At 35.5% G+C, this 18,597-nt stretch overlaps 2 protein-coding genes across 2 annotated transcripts; one reads left to right on the plus strand and one right to left on the minus strand.

Moving 5' to 3' along the window:
• Positions 1–151: 151 nt before the first annotated feature.
• Positions 152–9,923, minus strand: LOC129275223 (carbonyl reductase [NADPH] 3-like). The gene is made up of 7 exons (XM_054912016.2): positions 9,754–9,923; positions 8,858–8,957; positions 8,470–8,636; positions 5,271–5,377; positions 3,301–3,426; positions 2,068–2,212; positions 152–1,571 (listed from the first exon to the last, which is right to left on the minus strand). The coding sequence occupies exons 1-7, from the start codon at positions 9,772–9,774 to the stop codon at positions 1,362–1,364; spliced, it is 876 nt and encodes a 291-aa protein (XP_054767991.2). The 5' UTR covers positions 9,775–9,923; the 3' UTR covers positions 152–1,361.
• Positions 9,924–12,117: 2,194 nt separating this feature from the next.
• On the plus strand, positions 12,118–17,820 carry LOC129275222 (uncharacterized). Its single transcript, XM_054912015.2, has 3 exons — positions 12,118–12,235; positions 15,997–16,266; positions 17,199–17,820. Exons 2-3 carry the CDS (start codon positions 16,048–16,050, stop codon positions 17,529–17,531), a joined length of 552 nt encoding a protein of 183 aa, XP_054767990.2. The 5' UTR covers positions 12,118–12,235; positions 15,997–16,047; the 3' UTR covers positions 17,532–17,820.
• The last annotated feature ends 777 nt before the right edge of the window (positions 17,821–18,597 follow it).

Consider the following 18,597-nt stretch of genomic DNA (forward strand, 5'->3'; position numbering starts at 1 on the left):
AACATCGCTATAATGTAATGTATTTCTGGTCTTTACTCACAAATTCACAACACATTGCGAAACTATCGCCTTTTTAACTGCCCCGACATAAGACCATTTTCGGATGAAACCTTATAATGAACACAATGAAGCACACGATATCCAATAAAAATACAAATACAGGCGAGACATTTCATCAAAGTTTATTTTTCTGTGACAAAAATTCAGTTGCTAATACAAAAGTATTATCATTCTGATTTCGATCACTTTTTAATCAGTGGCAGTAGGTGGCGGATCAAGGGGCCCGCACTCCCTCTCTAAATTTTGAGAATCACCAATTGATCTTAACCTACTTAAATTGTCTCCTGTAACCCTCTATTACGAAATCCTGGATCCGCCTCTAGCAGTGAACTTTACTTCGTGTGACATGGGTTTAGATTTTCGAAAAAAAAAATTTAAAAAAATGCTGATATAGAGCAACTACAGTGTTCCTCTTCATCAATATGTAAAAAATTACAAAAAAAAATAAAAATAAATAAATATCAAAAGGCTGAGAGAGGAGAGATTGGGTGTGACAGCAAATATCATTTTCATTGCCGTCTCTCCCTGAACATGATTAACGCCAGTAGCGTAAGGAGCCGGAAAAGTGAGGGGGCCATACGAAACAACATTTCTACAAATCTGCGAGCGAGCTAAGCAAGTTAGCAAACTTGTGATCTTTTAATGAAAAACATAAAATTTTGTGATAGATTTTTACATAGTAACTCAGAAAAAATATCAAATTCCTTCCTTTCCCTGTCCTTTCTTCTGTTTTTTTTTCTCGGTCGTGAAGCTTTTTAATACTTCTTAATATGAGCGGCTGATTTCCGCAAATCAGAAGATTTTGCCTTATGAATGAGAAATTCGAAGCTCCTTATTTTTTATCATTTCTTTTCGGGGAACGATGTATAGAAGTAAAATGTTGAAAACCGAGAAATTGCGACTCCCACAATGCTCAGATTCATTTATAACATTCACTGATCTCCTTGCTATTGAAGGAGGGGATTCCCCCATCTCCCAATGAGAAGAGCGTCCTCTAATTTTCGAACTATATCGACTCATAAAAACAGAAAAGTGCACCTAAACATAATCAGGTATTATCGTTATACTCACTCACATTCGTCATTAACTAAAGTTAGGTGTTGGTCTTTATGGGTTGCTGAATAACTTTTTTTTTTTTTTATGTTTTTATTGATAAATCTTCAACATATTTTTTGTTTTTAATATTCAGTCATCTGGAATGTGAATAGTCATTTAATTTCACAATATTTGGACAAATGCCTTGCAAGAATTACCAGATATTTTATCATGAATTAAATAATGGCTTTTTTACGATACCGTTCTTAAACAAAACTAACAGGTCTGATATCATTTTTATAGAAATCTTTGATCTCTCTTCTAAATAGAAATTGCCCCTGTAGATCTTTGGTCTCAGGCGGGAGAAGGGCCAGGTACACCGGGGTGTCAGCCCCTTGGTCTGGGCTAATCATCTGCTTTATTGTCTCCTCGTCGAAGTGAGCGGTGAAGCTTGTCTTCAAGAAACCAGGGCAACACTGCAGAGATAAAAACAAATATAACTGATGTTATTTAATTATCCTTTGTCACTTCTAATTAATAGACTGTACAGTGTGTATATATTTTGATTTGATTTGATTTACTTCATTTCAAACACGGTATAAAGCCCTCGATTAGCCAATGGCGGGTTTTCAGAGAGGCCGTGCAATATACAAACAATACAAAAGATAACAAATCATAGCAAAGTAAACTAAGTAAAACAAAAACCTATATACATAACCAAAGAGGGGGATGAAACAAAACAGAAAAAAAATCAAAACAGAAACAAAACACAATTGTAGCAAAATGAAAAAAAGTTGGGTAAAAAAGGGATAATCAAGATTTCAGATTCAAATAAATAAAGATTTGATAAAGTGGGAATACGTTCTGCCAATGAATTAAAATCAAGTATGGCAAGATATAGGCTGCTATATACATCATAATTATGTATGCAATGCTGATACTTTTCAAAATACGTAGCATGTAAACACTTACACAATTGATGAGGACATCCTTTTTGATTGGATCTTTCTTGATAGCTTCACTCTGCGTACGGGTAAGCGTTGTGACGCCCAGTTTGCTGGTTCCGTATGACCAGTCTGCAAACCCAATTTGTACAGTGTTTCCCGACTTCACGGAGCTGCGAAAAGATATAAATATCAATAATTGCTCCTATAGGAATCGAATGAAATTATCATACCGAAAGTCTGAAGACTAACTGAGAGTAAAGAGTATATTCAACATTTCAATGTTGATTTAAGTGATGTATGGTTTCTCTGTATATTTGTAAAAGTTTGACTGTCAATGTATATGACGGAATTGATGACAGAAGTAAAACTTGATTTCACATATGCAGTTCCAAAGCAAAGGGTACAACTTCATTTCCAATTTCTAAATAAGGCTATACACACAGAATTATACGCTATGAAAGTTGATATTTGAAGTATAACATGGGACAACAGCAATATAATTATTTAGGCGCTGGTAAACGTGATTAAAGTTATATTAAAAACTAAGTTATTATTTAGAAGATACAATTCTCCAAGAAATTTAAGATCAAACTCTCAGTCCTCTTAATTCTACATACATACAATTTGTTCTTTCAGCACGAAATAGTATTATTATTGTTGGTATTTCTTCTTCTTCTTCTTCTTCTTATTATTATTATAATTGTTGTTTTTGTTGTTATTATTATTATTATTGTTGTTGTTATTAGTAGCAGTAGTAGTAGTAGTAGTAAGTAGTAAGTAGTAGTAGTAGTAGTAGTAGTAGTAGTAGTAGTAGTAGTAGTAGTAGTAGTAGTAGTAGGGTAGTAGTAGAAGTAGTAGTAGTAGTAGTAGTAGTAGTAGTAGTAGTAGTAGTATTGGTATAGTAGTAGTAGTAGTAGTAGTAGTAGTAGTAGTAGTAGTAGTAGTAGAAGTAGTAGTAGTAGTATAGTAGTAGTAGTAGTAGTAGTAGTAGTAGTAGTAGTATAGTAGGAGTAGTAGTAGTAGTAATGGTATCATTATTATATATTTACTATCATCGTCATCATGTTATAATTATCCATACTATCATTCACATTGATTGTAAATGATTTTTTTAATCTAATCATTAATACTATTATCATAATCACTGTCATTGTCAGCATCATCATCAATATTATTCTATTTCCTGATGTTCTTTGGTAGCCTATAAAGATAATTTGATTTCTTAAAAACCTTAAGTAAACGACTCCATTAATCTTACTCGACGTAGTCTTGCATAAGATCATTTATTCCTTGGCCAGTGTTAACGTTCCTGAATCTATCCTGCATCTCATCGCTCATCTTGTAGAAAGCCATCGGAGCCACCAAACTGGCAATGTGAACGATCCTGTAAAGACATTGGGGCAGTTGGGTTTACACGATGCAGAAAAAAATGAGTGGGCGAAACGATAAAAAACATCACTCTTTTTTTTTCGATCTAACGGGGCTTTCACAACGTTGCTCGTGCGATCGTTTGCGATCATTTTGGTCACAATATGTTGCACAGAATCGCAATGGTTGTATGCAGCCGCACCACGAATTATAAAAGGGGATTCACTGACCGCAGAAGTGATTTACGCTACACCATATAGACAGGACTAGAAAAGTGGATAGAGGTAGAAGTGAAATGGATTGACGAGAAAGTTGAGGTTATATAAGTGGTAAGCAGAATATATCTTTCGGGAATGAATGTAGTCCTTAAAAGGACTGTAAACCAGACAGAGCAGAAATCCTTGATGGATATTGATCCTTATGGCTCTTCAATTTTCGGGAGGGGACGAGTGATCTGCATGGTGAGGATTATATTAATACTCTCTCTAAAAGATAAGTCGAGTGAATAATTCACTCATCGAAGAGAGTGAATTAATTTTCCCTAGATTAAAAGTAAGCTTCACTTGTTGTCGAGTGAATTTCTCCGTCCCTCTGTAAAATGAATTCTGTTTTTTTTTTTAAATCGTATGTTTACTCTAAATTCAATCCAAATTGAGTGATCCTTGACGTCACTACCAAGCGGGAGTGAAAAAAGAGTGGAAATTCAATCACCTCTTTAGGGAGTAGGGATGCAGAGGGTGAATAGAGTAAAGGGAAATGGGGGATAGAGAGAGTATTTCATCAGCATTTGTCGTCTGACAATTCGTAAGGAGCTTTCCTGGGTTTTGATTGGTTGAGAAGCACATGTGCCTGACAGTTACTTTTGCATGCAGCATCGGATAATTAAATAACTGGTTTAAGGTATTGTTTCAATTTAGTGTTGTGTTTTCCGATATGCATTCCAAATAATATTAAAGGTCAAGTCCACCTCAGAAAAATGTTGATTTGGATCCATAGAGAAAAATCAGGCAAGCATAATGCTGAAAATTTCATCAAAATTGGATGTAAAATAAGAAAGTTATGACATTTTAAAGTTTCGCTTATTTTTCACAAAATAGCTATATGCACAATTTAGTCATATGCAAATGAAAGAATCGATGATGTCCCTCACTCACCATTTCTTTTGGTTTTTTTATTGTTTGAATTATACAATATTTCTATTTTTACAGATTTGAAAATAAGGACCAACTTGATACCAGTTTTGATATACCGAGGTTTTTTTACCTGACTGCTAAGAAAGCACGAATGCCTGTGAGCAAGCAACCAGGGGACCGACAGCTTAAGGTCCTCTCCGAGGGACCTGGTAATGAGGATAAATGCCTTACCAAAGGGCACTAGCGCACCATTTGGGAATCGAACCGGGGTCACCGGAATCCGAAACCCCCGCTCTACCGACTGAGCTATCGCGTAACCATAAAATATTAAACAATGGTAATTCCACAAGTTCAGGAAAATTAAAACTTTGTTTCACAGGACAATGAGAAAATTAGAATATTTCATATTCCATATAATAAAATACAAAAGAAATAGTGAGTGAGTGATGTCATCAGTTCCCTCACTTGCATACCGACCGGGATGTGCATATAATTGTTTTGTGAAATTAAGCGAAACTTTAAAATGTCATAACTTTCTTATTTTACATCCGATTTTGATAAAATTGTCAGTGTTATGTTTTGTTTGATTTTTCTCTTTTTATTCAAATCATCTTTTTGTTGGGGTGGACTTGTCCTTTATTTATTTAGTTCAAGATGCAAGCCATCTGAATATAAATGCAAAACAGGAAAACATACAAATGAGTAAAATTAAACGTGTGGTACTTGCCTTCCTCCATTCCGTATGATGGGAAGAAAAGCGTTGGTCACATTCCGAACTGCAAAATAATTCGTCTGAATCGTTTTCTCTGCTTGAATTTCTTTCGGTGTATCATCCTAAAATGAAAATATATTTTAAAAGAAAACTTTCACTAAAAAAAATAATAATGCGACCCGATAAATGGTGTAGAAGTAGCCCTCAACACTATAAAACGTTGTGTCATTTTTTTGTATTGTTTAAGCATTGTTTAAGCCTGTCACTCTAAGCAACTATTAAATAGTTTGAATATTCAAACAAGTTAAAAATTCAAACAACTGTTAAAAAGTTTAAACAATGTGCTTAAAATTCTAAACAGCATGAAAAAAAATTGAAATATTAATGCACTCATCGCAAATAGTGCATATACTACATAAAATAGCAAGCTAGAAACAACGAGAGAGAGAAAGCATAATAGACTTTGTTTCAGCGAGCGAAGATTCCGCGTTTTGCTCAGGTGGGGTAAGGGGGGGGGGTCCCGATCTCATTGTAGATTTGAGTACAGTAGTAGATTGTAAAATGATGTCGGCCTATTATTCTCTCATTAACCGCCCGCAAGCTTTCGTGCCCTGAAACATCGCACATCTCACAAAAAAAAAAAAAATCAATTTGTTATGCATGTAGATTAGGTGGTAGGTTTTGCGCGAAACAATACAAAGAAAAAAGGTCCCAAACAAAAATATGAAAGTCGTATGTAAGAATTCCATTTTGATACCGGTTTTTAGGTATTTTAAATCTAATGAATATTGGCCTGTCAAATATGCGTAAAATTTACCAGATTGTCAAACTTTGCAGTATTCTCTTGCAGTATTAATTTAAAAACAAAACAAGCATGACTGTTTCTTCATCAAAATCCGGTGTAATTGTGTTTTTTTTACGATTTGCAGATGTAAGCCTAAAATACTAACAAACAATATTACCTAAATTTGTTATATGGAATATAAAATTCTTTTTTTTTAATATCATATGTTTGTGTTCTGAGGATATGATCACTGCTTAAAAGAAAAATCATTTTCTCCAAAATTATGAAAGAAACATGAAAAACATTTTTGTGAAGTGTAATCAAGAGAAATTGAATTATGCTGCATGTGGATAACCCATAAAACGGGGATGAATAAAATGAAAAAAAATACAATCCAAATAATAATATTTTCGAACCCGTTCCAACGGACATTTCAAGTATGGTACAATTGATATATTGAAATAAAACAAATTAATTGGAATCATAGGCCTACTCTTATTGTACAGCGTTGTCTTTAATCTATGTTCAATATATACAAACAGCAGTTTAAAAAAGTTCATCCTATCATGATCGATTCATTCTCATCGAACAACTCCACACGTAACTTTGCTTTGAGTGGCGAGTAACTGTTGGCCTGGGCCCTTTCGATATATCTCATGTTGATTTATATTTCTTTCAATGTTTTATATACACCACACTCATATTTCTGTAGTGTCTAATTCTATACTACAAATTCTAGGGTATTTACTGTTAAATAAGAGAAATACTGTAACTGTTTATACAATAAATCACTAAATAAATCTAAATTTATTTATCAATTTGTGATCGATTACATGAGAAATTATATTTACATGACGTATTCGAATTAGGTGTGTAAGATTGTTTTTGTGGGAAAATAGTTATAGCTCTATATACAGAGGAATTGAAAACGTTTTTAAGAGGTCGAGACAGTGTACTCTGAATAATAATATGGACCATTTATACAGCGCAGCTACTCTGTTGACATACTCTTCTGTGCTTAAAGGACAAGCCCACCCCAACAAAAATGATTTAAATTAAAATTAACAAGCATAATACTGAAAAGTTCATAAAAATCAGATGGAAAGTAAGAAAGTTGTGACATTTTTTAAGACAAAAATCTTTTTTTTTTATTTGACATACTTTCAGAAAATGATATCATAATTAGCCTTTTCCTTTTTCTAAGTCTTTTCCCCTTTTTTTCTTGGTTGTGAACCTTTTGGTGGGTCATGGCCGCATGCACCCCCCCCCCCATCTGTGCGTCATTCCCCATGGATCCTCGCCTGCCTATACACTCATTGTCATTTACATTTCAGATTTAAAGAAATGGTCCAGGCTGGAAATATTTATATATCAATAAATAGAGTAAAATCCACAGAGCAAAATGCTGAAAATTTGATCAAAATCGGATAACAAATAACAAAGTTATTGAATTTTAAAGATTTGCATTATTCCGGTGAAACAGTTAAGTTATAAAGGCATGTCTTTATTAATATTCATTAGGTGGGCTGATGATGTCATATCCCCACTTGTTCTTTTGTATTTTATTATATGAAATTAGGTTTTTTTTCAAACATTTATTTCTTCTACCAAAAACTAAATAATTGGATTGACAACTGATTATTAAAAGTGCTTTAGTTATTTACTGCCGCAACTTATTTCATTATAACGGAGACACATGAATTTTACACATTATGAAAAAATGAAATATTTATGATTTCATGTACATGTAATAACATAAGAAAAGGGAAAGTAGAGGTGTGACATCATCAGCCCCCCTAATGAATATTCATGATGATGTGCATATAACTATTTTCACAAAATATTGATACACTTTAAAATTCAATAACTTCGTTATTTGTCATCCAATTTTGATGAAAATTTCAGCATTTTGCTTTGTGAATTTTACTCTATTTATTTGGATATAAATATTTTCAGCCCGGACCATCCCTTTAAAGTACGGTTCATCTTTTTATAATTTGGTCGAAGTCGATCATTCTCTCTCTCTCTTTGCCTCAAAATCAAAATAACAATGGATAAATTTAATACCGCATGCAAGAAAACATTTTGTCACATTATAAGAGCAGATGCCAGCAGAGCATTTGTCGCGGAGCCATAATTGTCGCATTATCTTAGCAGTGTCGGAGGAGCAAATATCATGAATGTCGGTGGAGCAAATTTTGCCGGAGCGAATACGGGCGGAGCAATTATCACCGAAGAATATATCCGCGGAGCCTGTCGGTTTACTGTTCTGATAGCAAAGAGTTTAAGGGTCCCTGACATTTCTAAAATCACTTTCCGTCATTAAAAATCTGGCAGGCAAAAAAGGGGGCACCCTGTCCCCCTCCTCCTCAGTCAGATACGATAGTGCACAGCACATGATTGAGAAGTAAAATTACGAATATATCTCACATTAAAAATGATACCAGCGTTGTTGACGAGGATGTCCAAGCCTCCTTCCTGGTTGGCGATGTCGTCTCGTAGCTTATCGATACTACCCTGGTCATTGACATCGAGTATATGAAACTTTGGACCGAGTCCCTCCTTCTTTAGGACCTCGACTGCTTCCACACCTCGACCTATGTCAGTTAGAAAAAAAAAAAAAAATCATTTCGCATTATTTTTTTCTAAAGTGATATCAGGCTTTCGGGCATACTTTTGGTGAAATCTTGAAATTAATGTAAGTTTTCAACGAAAAAATGAGGGGGACTGTCACCCCCCCCCCCTGCTGCGTATGGACCCATGTTGGCCACTCAAATGCTTTTTTTTTCTTCAATTTTCTGAAAGGAAGTTTACAAACCTTCGTTCCTCGCTGTTAAGTATATTATACCATCATCGCCTAGTTTCTTGCAAAGACTTCTAACGATGGCCAACCCGAGACTGCTACTGCTTCCGGTTACCTTGAATGTTTGAAGTGTTGAATAGAAGTTTGATAAAGAAAACAATGTTTTGATTATTGTTGATGTAGTTTAGACTTTTCATTGGTGTGCAGATGAGTAAGGGTGGGGCTTGATCGCTTCTTGGGGCCATCCCCCTCCCCCCTAAAAAAATGATAAAAAAATTAAACAACTTATTAAAAAATCATAATTAACAGACATCTTGAAACAAAATGAGAAAAACATAAAACAGCAAAAAAGGCAATTTCATTGATCATGTTTATCATTTTTTGGTGTTAATTGCCAAATTTCATTATTAGTCGTGACTTCTTTCGGGGACTATTTACGACAAATATTGATTGATCACAATACGTTCCAACGAGGTTTTCTGAAAAGGGCATATTTTCAGACAACATGGTGTTGTGGCGTGCGCCTGCAATAAAAGTTATGTGGGGAAGTTACAAATTGATGCAGAGGTTCGAGGTTTGAGCCCTGGTCACGTCTTTCGGATGGTGACGTCATAGGTCGGTCCCGGACATAAATAATCATATCACATTGATACATGTCTGACAAAACTCAATTACACACACTTGTATGTCTACGTGATTGTTGAGGGAGGATGAGGAAAACATGACAAAATACTCGTTTATAGCGTTATTATTCTGAGATCGTCTGATGATATTGCTTGATTCGGGTCCACTTTAAAAGACTAGCATGGTGTCCATCTTGTACAGCCCCCCCCCCCCCCATAACTTTTTTTTAATAAAAGAAAATAAAAATTAATGATAATAAAATAAAATAAAGATATCACAAAACTTACCAAAGCCACCCGTTTCGTCATCTTTGAGTTTGGACCAGAACTGAGACACAAAGACTAATGCACAGTCACACTGCAATTGAAAGAACGTTGGATTGAATAAACCAGGGATCGAAGTGGAAGTCCCACTTCCATGAATGCCGCCTGATAGAATGCCATAGACCTGTCGTTTTGGCTATCGAAGACAAACAATATTGTAGAATCTGCCAAGTCATGTTCATATCGTGATATTTCATAATTGACTGATCAAAGTGCATATACATGATACACCCCTCCCCCGACCCACCCTCTCACCCCCCCTCTCTCTCTCTCTCTCTCTCTCTCTCTCTCTCTCTCTCTCCCTCTCTCTCTCTCCCTCCCTCCCTCCTCCTCAAGTTATTTTCGTTTCGGCTTTCGAATTAGTCCAAGTCATATTCACTTTTATTTTTAATGCCAATCTCGAATCTTTAACAAGCTCATAAATCGATGAGACAAAACAAAAGATATAGGTCTACATGAAATGGATCATATGTCCTATAGGAAGATATCATGTTTTGCAGATGACGGGAAGCGTTCGAAACTATTCTTCTTAATACTTAGTATCAAATTCAAATTCAAATTTATTTATTTCACTTCCATCAAACAAAAACAAATTGAATACCATATATAAACATAAATATTTGTATCCGTTGCAAAAAAAAAATACCTATGTTGTGAAAAAAACACTAGACAATTTGGGCAACACTTTGTAGGTTTTAAATTTGTATACTATTTTTCAATAGAAATTAAATTAAGATGGAAATGGAGGGACCCACTAATGTAATGTACAATGCTTGTACAATGTGGGCCCCTCAAAAAATAGATAACACAACAAATAACAAAATAACAAAGTACAAATACAGATATATGTAATCAAATAAGAAAAAGTAAATAAATGAGAGAGAAATAATACTCACAAAATAAATACGAAGTTATCAAAAAATATAGTTTGATATAGGACAAAACAACCCGTCCTAAAATATATCCACCCTTCCCCACCCCACCCCCCCCCCAGAAAAAGAGAAGAAAAAAGGGGAGAATGCCCTGAGAAGATGGATGGGTGCTGCTGAACGTAGGTAGAACTTATGCCATCGTGGACTCAAGCAAACTGGATTCAATGATGTGTATAAAAGGAGAAAAATATATATAAAATAACCTGGAAAGAATATAATGCACGAAAATGTGATTGATGCCGTGAACAAATAACCGGTAGGAAGGCGGATAAGCGGACAGGAAAGAAAGAGAAAATAGAGGAGAGGATAGACACAATAATGTATGAGGTTCAATAACGATCACATCTGAGAAGGACTTCTTTTTTTTTAATAAAAAAAGGATAATGATTATTTTATGTTTTAATTATAGTCTTTATAGTAATAATGATGACTTGACAGAGATGATGAAATAGACTTAATTTGGGAGTATATTATAAGATTTTAATAGAGATAATTTGAATTTAGTCTTAAAAGAGTTCAAAGATTTTGCAGTTGTTATATCATTATGAAGTGAGTTCCATAACTTCGGTCCATCATATATAAATGTGTTCTGAGCCAGCAAAGTTCTTATCTTCTACTTGTACTTTACTATTTACTATGGGTTATGAATCATGTTCTACCTTGATTTTGAAGAACACGTGAGGATCGAGATAATGAAGCTTAGTGAAATTAGTCTGATTCATGGACGTACTGGTTAAGGGTTGGATCCCCTCCCCACAACGGGTCATCCCCCCAAAAAATAAAAATAAACAAATAAATTTAGAAAAAATAAATAAATACAAAATAATGAATAAATAAATGAATAAACAAATAAATAAATGAATAAATAAAATAAATTAGTAAATGAAAAGCATATCAATTAATAAATCAATTGATCAATCAATCAATTAATTAGTAATTAATTATAAAGGTTTAAAAAATGCTGAAAATGATAATGAAAATATCGATAAATAAATAGATAAATATATATATAAGTAACTTTTGATTTATGACCGATGTCACTTTTACATGCCGGTTTATGATGGAAATGATAAAATCACTCGTTAATTTATCCTGCATTGCACCCCCCCCCCCCCCTTCCCCATTCGTTACGGGGAATCCCCATACATGGAGAGTTAGTCTACTTCACAGACTGTCAGTCGCACATCGTAGACACCTCACGCTCTGTTTACTTTTGGATTCCTTTTGTTAAATTTTGAAAGAGATTGGAAATGTCTTAGGAATTATGAAAAATATGGAATTGTGGAATTGATTCATTTTAACAACCCAATACCCTTTGCCCTTATCTAAATAATGCTCGTGGTGACCTTGGCTAGACTAGTCAATCTGTGTCTAAAAATAGATTTTCGGTCTCAACAGAAGTCAGAAACTTGTGACTTTCCTGATTCCATTTCTCATGTACTTTGGGAAGAAATTCGACCATTCCTGTACCTGTGGAGCATGAACAGTGGAAGTGAATCATGAATAATCTTTCGGTAAGAAGATATAATTGCTCGGAATCACACTCACAGAAAGGGTGATATAATCATGATTCAACAATTGCAGTTTCTTTTTCATTTTTTTAAAAATGACAAACGTACGGTACCGCATACACCTCGCAATAGTGTGAGTGGCCCATGCCATGGCATGGGCCATGTACGTAAACAGTTTATTTCCATTGCTTATTGGTCTAGCCAATTCGTACAATTAACTCGTCTACTCTCTAGACATGCTAGATCTACTCGGTCTCAACACATGGACAAGTTAGTCACATCTTTATCCACCAACCATGGAGTTAGTTCCAATCTTTATCTTACTATGTATTACTAAACCAAACAGCTTCAATCTCTGTATTTTGGTTGTTCTGCTGAACTACGTTGGCTCCACATGGGGATTATATTATAGTGAAATGTCAGAAATTGTTAAGGAAATCCCCAGAAACGACGGTTATTCCTGTCTGACGAGACGTAGCCTTAGACCTTAGTCACAAAACAGCAGAATTTACAAAAAGCAAAATTGTGATAAAGTTTCAATTATTGCGATGAATTGGGAAATACATCTAATCAAAATCAAACGGAAGTAAACCAGAAAGGTGTTCTTTGTAAAATGATGATAATTATACGTCTTTTTATGATTTCAAACATTATCAAAATATAGTTTAATATAAGTTGTTTAAATCTTTAGATACCGAAACATACGATTTGACGAATTCTATGCATAAATAGAGATAGAATTTATCAAAATATTGATGAGGGTCTGAAAACGACGAATACAAATCCAGTTAATGAGTTATGGACGGCCTGATGTGGTAGAACCTTTATCGAGTCAATTATTTTACTTTTTTTCAAAATGAATGGTTTTGTGGCATTTTACCAACAGTTTTTGTAGTTTCTGTGCATTACAATTATAATTGAATGACCAATTCCACTTGTTTTGCAATTAATGTAATTTAAACTTCTATGAATGATTCCGTGATATTATAGTTTTCAAGAAGGGAGGCAGCATAGCTCAGTAGGTTAGAGCGCCTGTTCCGGATAAGATCATAGATCTCAATGTGCGTGGGTTCGAGTCCCACAGCATGCCGGAAGACGTCTAACAAAAAACTGATGCTAGCGTTGTGTGTTAGCGTGCCTCACCGCTGTGTCCAGTGCGGGTGTGAATGCCGTTGGAAAACACTCCGTCCATCGGAAAGGACGCAAATGTTGGTCCCGTGTATAGGAGAGTCACAACCTATGCACGTTAAAACCAATACACTATTCGTCAAAGAGTAGGGTTCACCCGGTGTATTGCACCTGCCGGTCCCTGGTACTACAATACTGCAAGAATCTTCAGGATTGAAGGAGGCAGTCAGTGTAGCTTGAAGAAAAAGAAGAAATTTAGAGACACTTTTGCATGTCATAGTCTTCCCACGTGATATCACTACGTCATTACGAAAGAAGTTATGATAGGGTTGGAGGTGTCATAAATATTTTTAGTCAGGTTGTTGTCCCCAATCTTGGCAAAGACGGCTTCATGAAACAGTTAATAATAATAATAATAATATAGGGTATTTATATTGCGCACATATCCACCTTGTTAGGTGCTCAAGGCGGTCCTATATTACCCGGCTAAGCTAGGCGTTCATAGCGCACACAGCTTTTTAAGGAATTACTTCCTACCGGTACCCATTTACCTCACCTGGGTTGAGTGCAGCACATTGTGGATCAGTTTCTTGCCGAAGGAAATTACGCCATGGCTGGGATTCGAACCCACGACCCTCTGTTTCAAAGTCCGAAGACTAATCCACTGGGCCACAACGCTCCACAACAGTTAGCGGACAAGTAGCTCACTATCTCCGATTTAGTCAAGAAGTTAGACTTATGACGGTGTTGCGAAACAGGCCCCAGGACAAGTTAGTCATACCTTTATCCACCAACCATGGCGTTAGTTCCAATCTTACTAAACCCATTTGACGAAAGGCTTACAAGAATCCCTTGATATCGATACTATTGGTAGAAAGAGCAGACGAGACGTATTGAGGCCCTTATTAGTCACGAAATAGCATAGAAATCCTTAAGCAAAAATATGATAAAACTGCAATTATTGGGATAAATGGGATATACATCTAATCAAAATAATAGCTGAGGTAAAATATGCACCATATATACTTAAACCATGTAGACTGGAGCATTTAATTGCTGAGAAAATGAAATAATGAATGATACATTTCATGACTAAAAAATCACATGTGGATGTTGAGATGGGTACCCCCAGGATGGTAAATTTTAATAGTTTACGGAAGTAATCCATAATTATTTTATTTGTAAAATGAGGATGATTATACAGTTTTTTTACGTTTCCAAACATCATCAAATAGTGTAAAGTAAATTGTTTATATCTTTAGATACCGAAACATACGTTTTAAACAAATTCTTTGCATAAATTAGAGATAGAATTTATCAAAATTTTTACAAGGGTCTGAAAACAATGTATATGAGTCCAGTTATATGGCCTGACGTGGTAGAATCTTTATCAATTCAATTAATTTACTATTATTATTTCAAAATCAATGGTTTTGTGGCGTCTTACTAACAGTTTTATAGTTTCTGTGCATTACAATTATTATTGAATTATTATCTATCGCTCTTGTTTTGCAATGTAATTTTAACTTCTAAGATTGATTATGTAAGATTATAATTTCAAAATAGTCTACCCATGTGATGCCACTACGTCATTACGAAAGAAGTTAGGACAGGTTCGGGGGTGTCATAAATATTTAGTCAGGCTGTTGTCCCCAATCTTGGCAAAGAGGGCTTCTTGAAACGGTTAGCGGACAAGTAGCTCACTATCTCCGATTTAGTCAAGAAGTTAGACTTATGACGGTGTTGAGAAACGGGCCCTAGCAGATCAGTTTGTCCACTATCCACATGGTCTAATTGCCATTTTGTCCACTCACCATTTTGTCTGATAACCAGTTGGTTCAATAGCCATTTAGTCCATTTGGTCTAATTGGATTAAGTGCCAATTGGGCGAAATGAATTAAAAGAAAAAGGATATTAGACAAATAGGTTTAATACGAGACAAAATTTAGACAAAGTGGCGATTCAACGAAGTGATTATTGGACCATATGGACGTTCGACGAAATATTGATGGACGGAAGGTTGACCATGTGATGAGTGAACGAATTAGCAAACATTCACTTTCTCTTAACACATGATTGAAAGGTTTTTATGAGGGAGACCACTCGGTGACTCCGGAGGCATCACCAGTGCATGGTATGAACATATCCAATGGGGCTATCAACACTAGAGGGGACATTGAGATCTCAATAAGGTTGAAAAAAGCTGCTACAGTAGTCAGACTTTCAGGCACCATTGTACAAAATCCAGATATTTATTCAAAATTTTCACCTTGATATATAAATTGTGATATCTACACTGCAATACACTGCAATACACAATAACTAATTTTTACTTTAAAAAGTTCATAACTAAAAAGAAGGAAAAAAATAAAACACTAGACAGCTCACTCCACAACAAACCTTGTCGCCATAATTGTGTGCACTTGTGTGTTACTGCGGGTGCCGACTTTTTGCAACAGCCCGTATACGCGCTATTGTCGCCTATGAGGTCAATACTGTTATGTATTGACCTCATTAGTACTAGGAGTGGGGGATATCCCACTTTTGTGCAAATTTCAATTCATGTCTGTTTTCTGTGCTTCATATATCTTTAAACTATGTACCACCAAACACTTGCTAATCAATTTTTTCCTCAGGTTTCAATTGAGATGAACAGTATTAAAGAAATGTGAGACGTGAGCCTTATCATGTTCAACTCAATCTTAGAGAAGCTCCTGCCACCCAACCAGTCACAGTGTCAACAGACGTCTTGCAGCACTGCGTCCGATCTATCCAGGCAAGATGGACCAGACCAAGAAGAAGATGGATTCCTGGTCGTTGGTGAGACAATGAGTGAAAGAAACACTGTACTGCCTGCCCACTATTCTGCCAACAGACAACAAAGTCAACCACCAACTTACTCTCAGGTTTGTGCTTTCAGTGGCCTGTGTAACATAAAGCTTAAAGATTGATCGTAGAGCAGATTTATACGATTTATTCTGTTGATTATTGTGTACGATCAATCGTAGAAGTTGGTACCATGATCGATTGCTTTGTGTGTCCAGCCACCCCAAAACCAACAATAAGTCACCCAAGATGAATTTTGAGAATTTTTGATTTTTTTTTTAATTAAAAAAAAAAAATTATTGATCTTGATAAGGCACATCGTACATGTAAGCGTCAAAATGACGTAAAACGTGTCAAAATCTATTTACAAGATATTCTGTGAGACCTTCACAAAATTAGGATTAAAGAAGATTTGAAGTTCGGTGTTCACTCAAGCATGAGATAATGATGATGATGATGACGATGATTGTGAATGTGATGATAATGATCATCATGATCATGATCATGATGATTGATGATGATAATGATGGTGATGATGATAATGAATTGATGATCATCATCATGATCATCATCATGATGATGATCATGATGATTGATGATGATAATGATGATGATTGATGATGATAATGAATTGATGATCATCATCATGATGATGATCATGATGATTGATGATGATAATGATGATGATGGTGATGATAATGATGGTGATGATGATAATGAATTGATGATCATCATCATGATCATGATCATGATGATTGATGATGATAATGATGATGATGGTGATGATAATGATGGTGATGATGATAATGAATTGATGATCATCATCATGATCATGATGTTGTCATGATGATGATGATGAAGATGATCATAATAGTGATGGTGATGGGGATTTATGATAATAATTTCTTGTATAGTGCTTGTCACATCATGATTTAACTCTATGTGCTTCCATTGATAATGGTGATGGTGATGATGAAGATAATATAACTTTTTAAAATGATTACCTATGCAGGTTCAACAGTCTGCCACAAGCTTTCCTATCCAGACATCGTCAAGTGGTACATGGTCTTCGTTCGTCCGTTCATCGGTACCTTCCACATCATCCAACCCTGCAGGAAGAAGTGCTGTTGTTTCAGAGAGAGACCATAGTCCCACCTATGCCACCCTAATCACCAAAGACATCCCATTCCAGTTATCAGAGCAGCTAAGCTGTGCTCACAGACTCTCAACGGACATGAGTTACTTTGCCGTGCCGCCCCTCCCTACCTTCAATCCGACAAAATATTTGTATGACTTTGAGGAGGAGAGGAGGATACTGAGAGAAACGGCTGATAGCTACGATTGACGTTCTTCCAATATGGGTGAACGACTGATCGTTTGAGGTTTCAGAACCAAAGGCCCCTGCACGCCTTCAGTGGCCGTTCAATTGGCCCCCATCCAGTTAGATAAGGGGTAAGGCCAACGGGCACATGTTATTTAACGCCTAATATATATTGAATGATGGATACGCATGCATCCTATGCACATGATCTGACAAATGCAGTGATGCATTATATATATCATAGCGACTGAAATTTAAGTGCAACTCTAAGTCACCCTAAAATCTTTGCGTAACACCCCCCTGAATGATCTAGCCAAAGTAAGTCAATGTATATGCCATTTCATTAAACCTATTTCTTGATGTGAAGAACTAAGTGTCAACCACAAAATATGATTTTTGATTTTTTTTTTAAATCAAGTATTGAATTCTAGATATCAAGAAATAGCATAAAATGGTGAAGTGGCTTGCTATACGTATGTCGGCATACACTGGGTATAACATTCAGGTGCACCAGATACTTGCACAGTCTTAGCCATGGAATAGGCCTGGCCTGGTTGGTATATGGTGCCTGAAAAACAGTGAGAGGGACTTCCAATGGACTTATTCTTTCCAAACATGCACCATGTTGTGGTAATCAAAATGGGAACTGAAATGGTTTTATGGGATAGCTCTTCGTGCAATAGACACGTACCCAGGCCCTAGTACCCACATGAAGGTAAATTGTTAGAATTACGAATTTTTGGTACTGCCAACAAAAAATAGCATTAACTGCAGACATGCTGAAGCTTCTAGCATTCCGTTCTTCATGTGTTTTTACTTCGACGAATGCATGTCGAAAAGTTTCTGTATGTTCATGTTTAGTGTTGGAATTTTTTGGTTTTGATTAATCATATTTTGGTCTTAATGAATCTTATGTCAAGATTTCAGGAGATTCTAAGAGTTGTTCTTATATTTACCACAACTCCCAACATTTTTGGCTATTTCATAAAGCTGTCCATAACGTGAGGCATGAATGACCATGTTCTTTGATGTTAAATCAGATTCTCAATCATCTTAATGCCCCACCGCTTAAGTTGAAATATTAAATTTG

Source organism: Lytechinus pictus, chromosome 13, assembly GCF_037042905.1.
Source record: "Lytechinus pictus isolate F3 Inbred chromosome 13, Lp3.0, whole genome shotgun sequence".
Taxonomy (NCBI): Eukaryota; Metazoa; Echinodermata; class Echinoidea; order Temnopleuroida; family Toxopneustidae; genus Lytechinus; species Lytechinus pictus.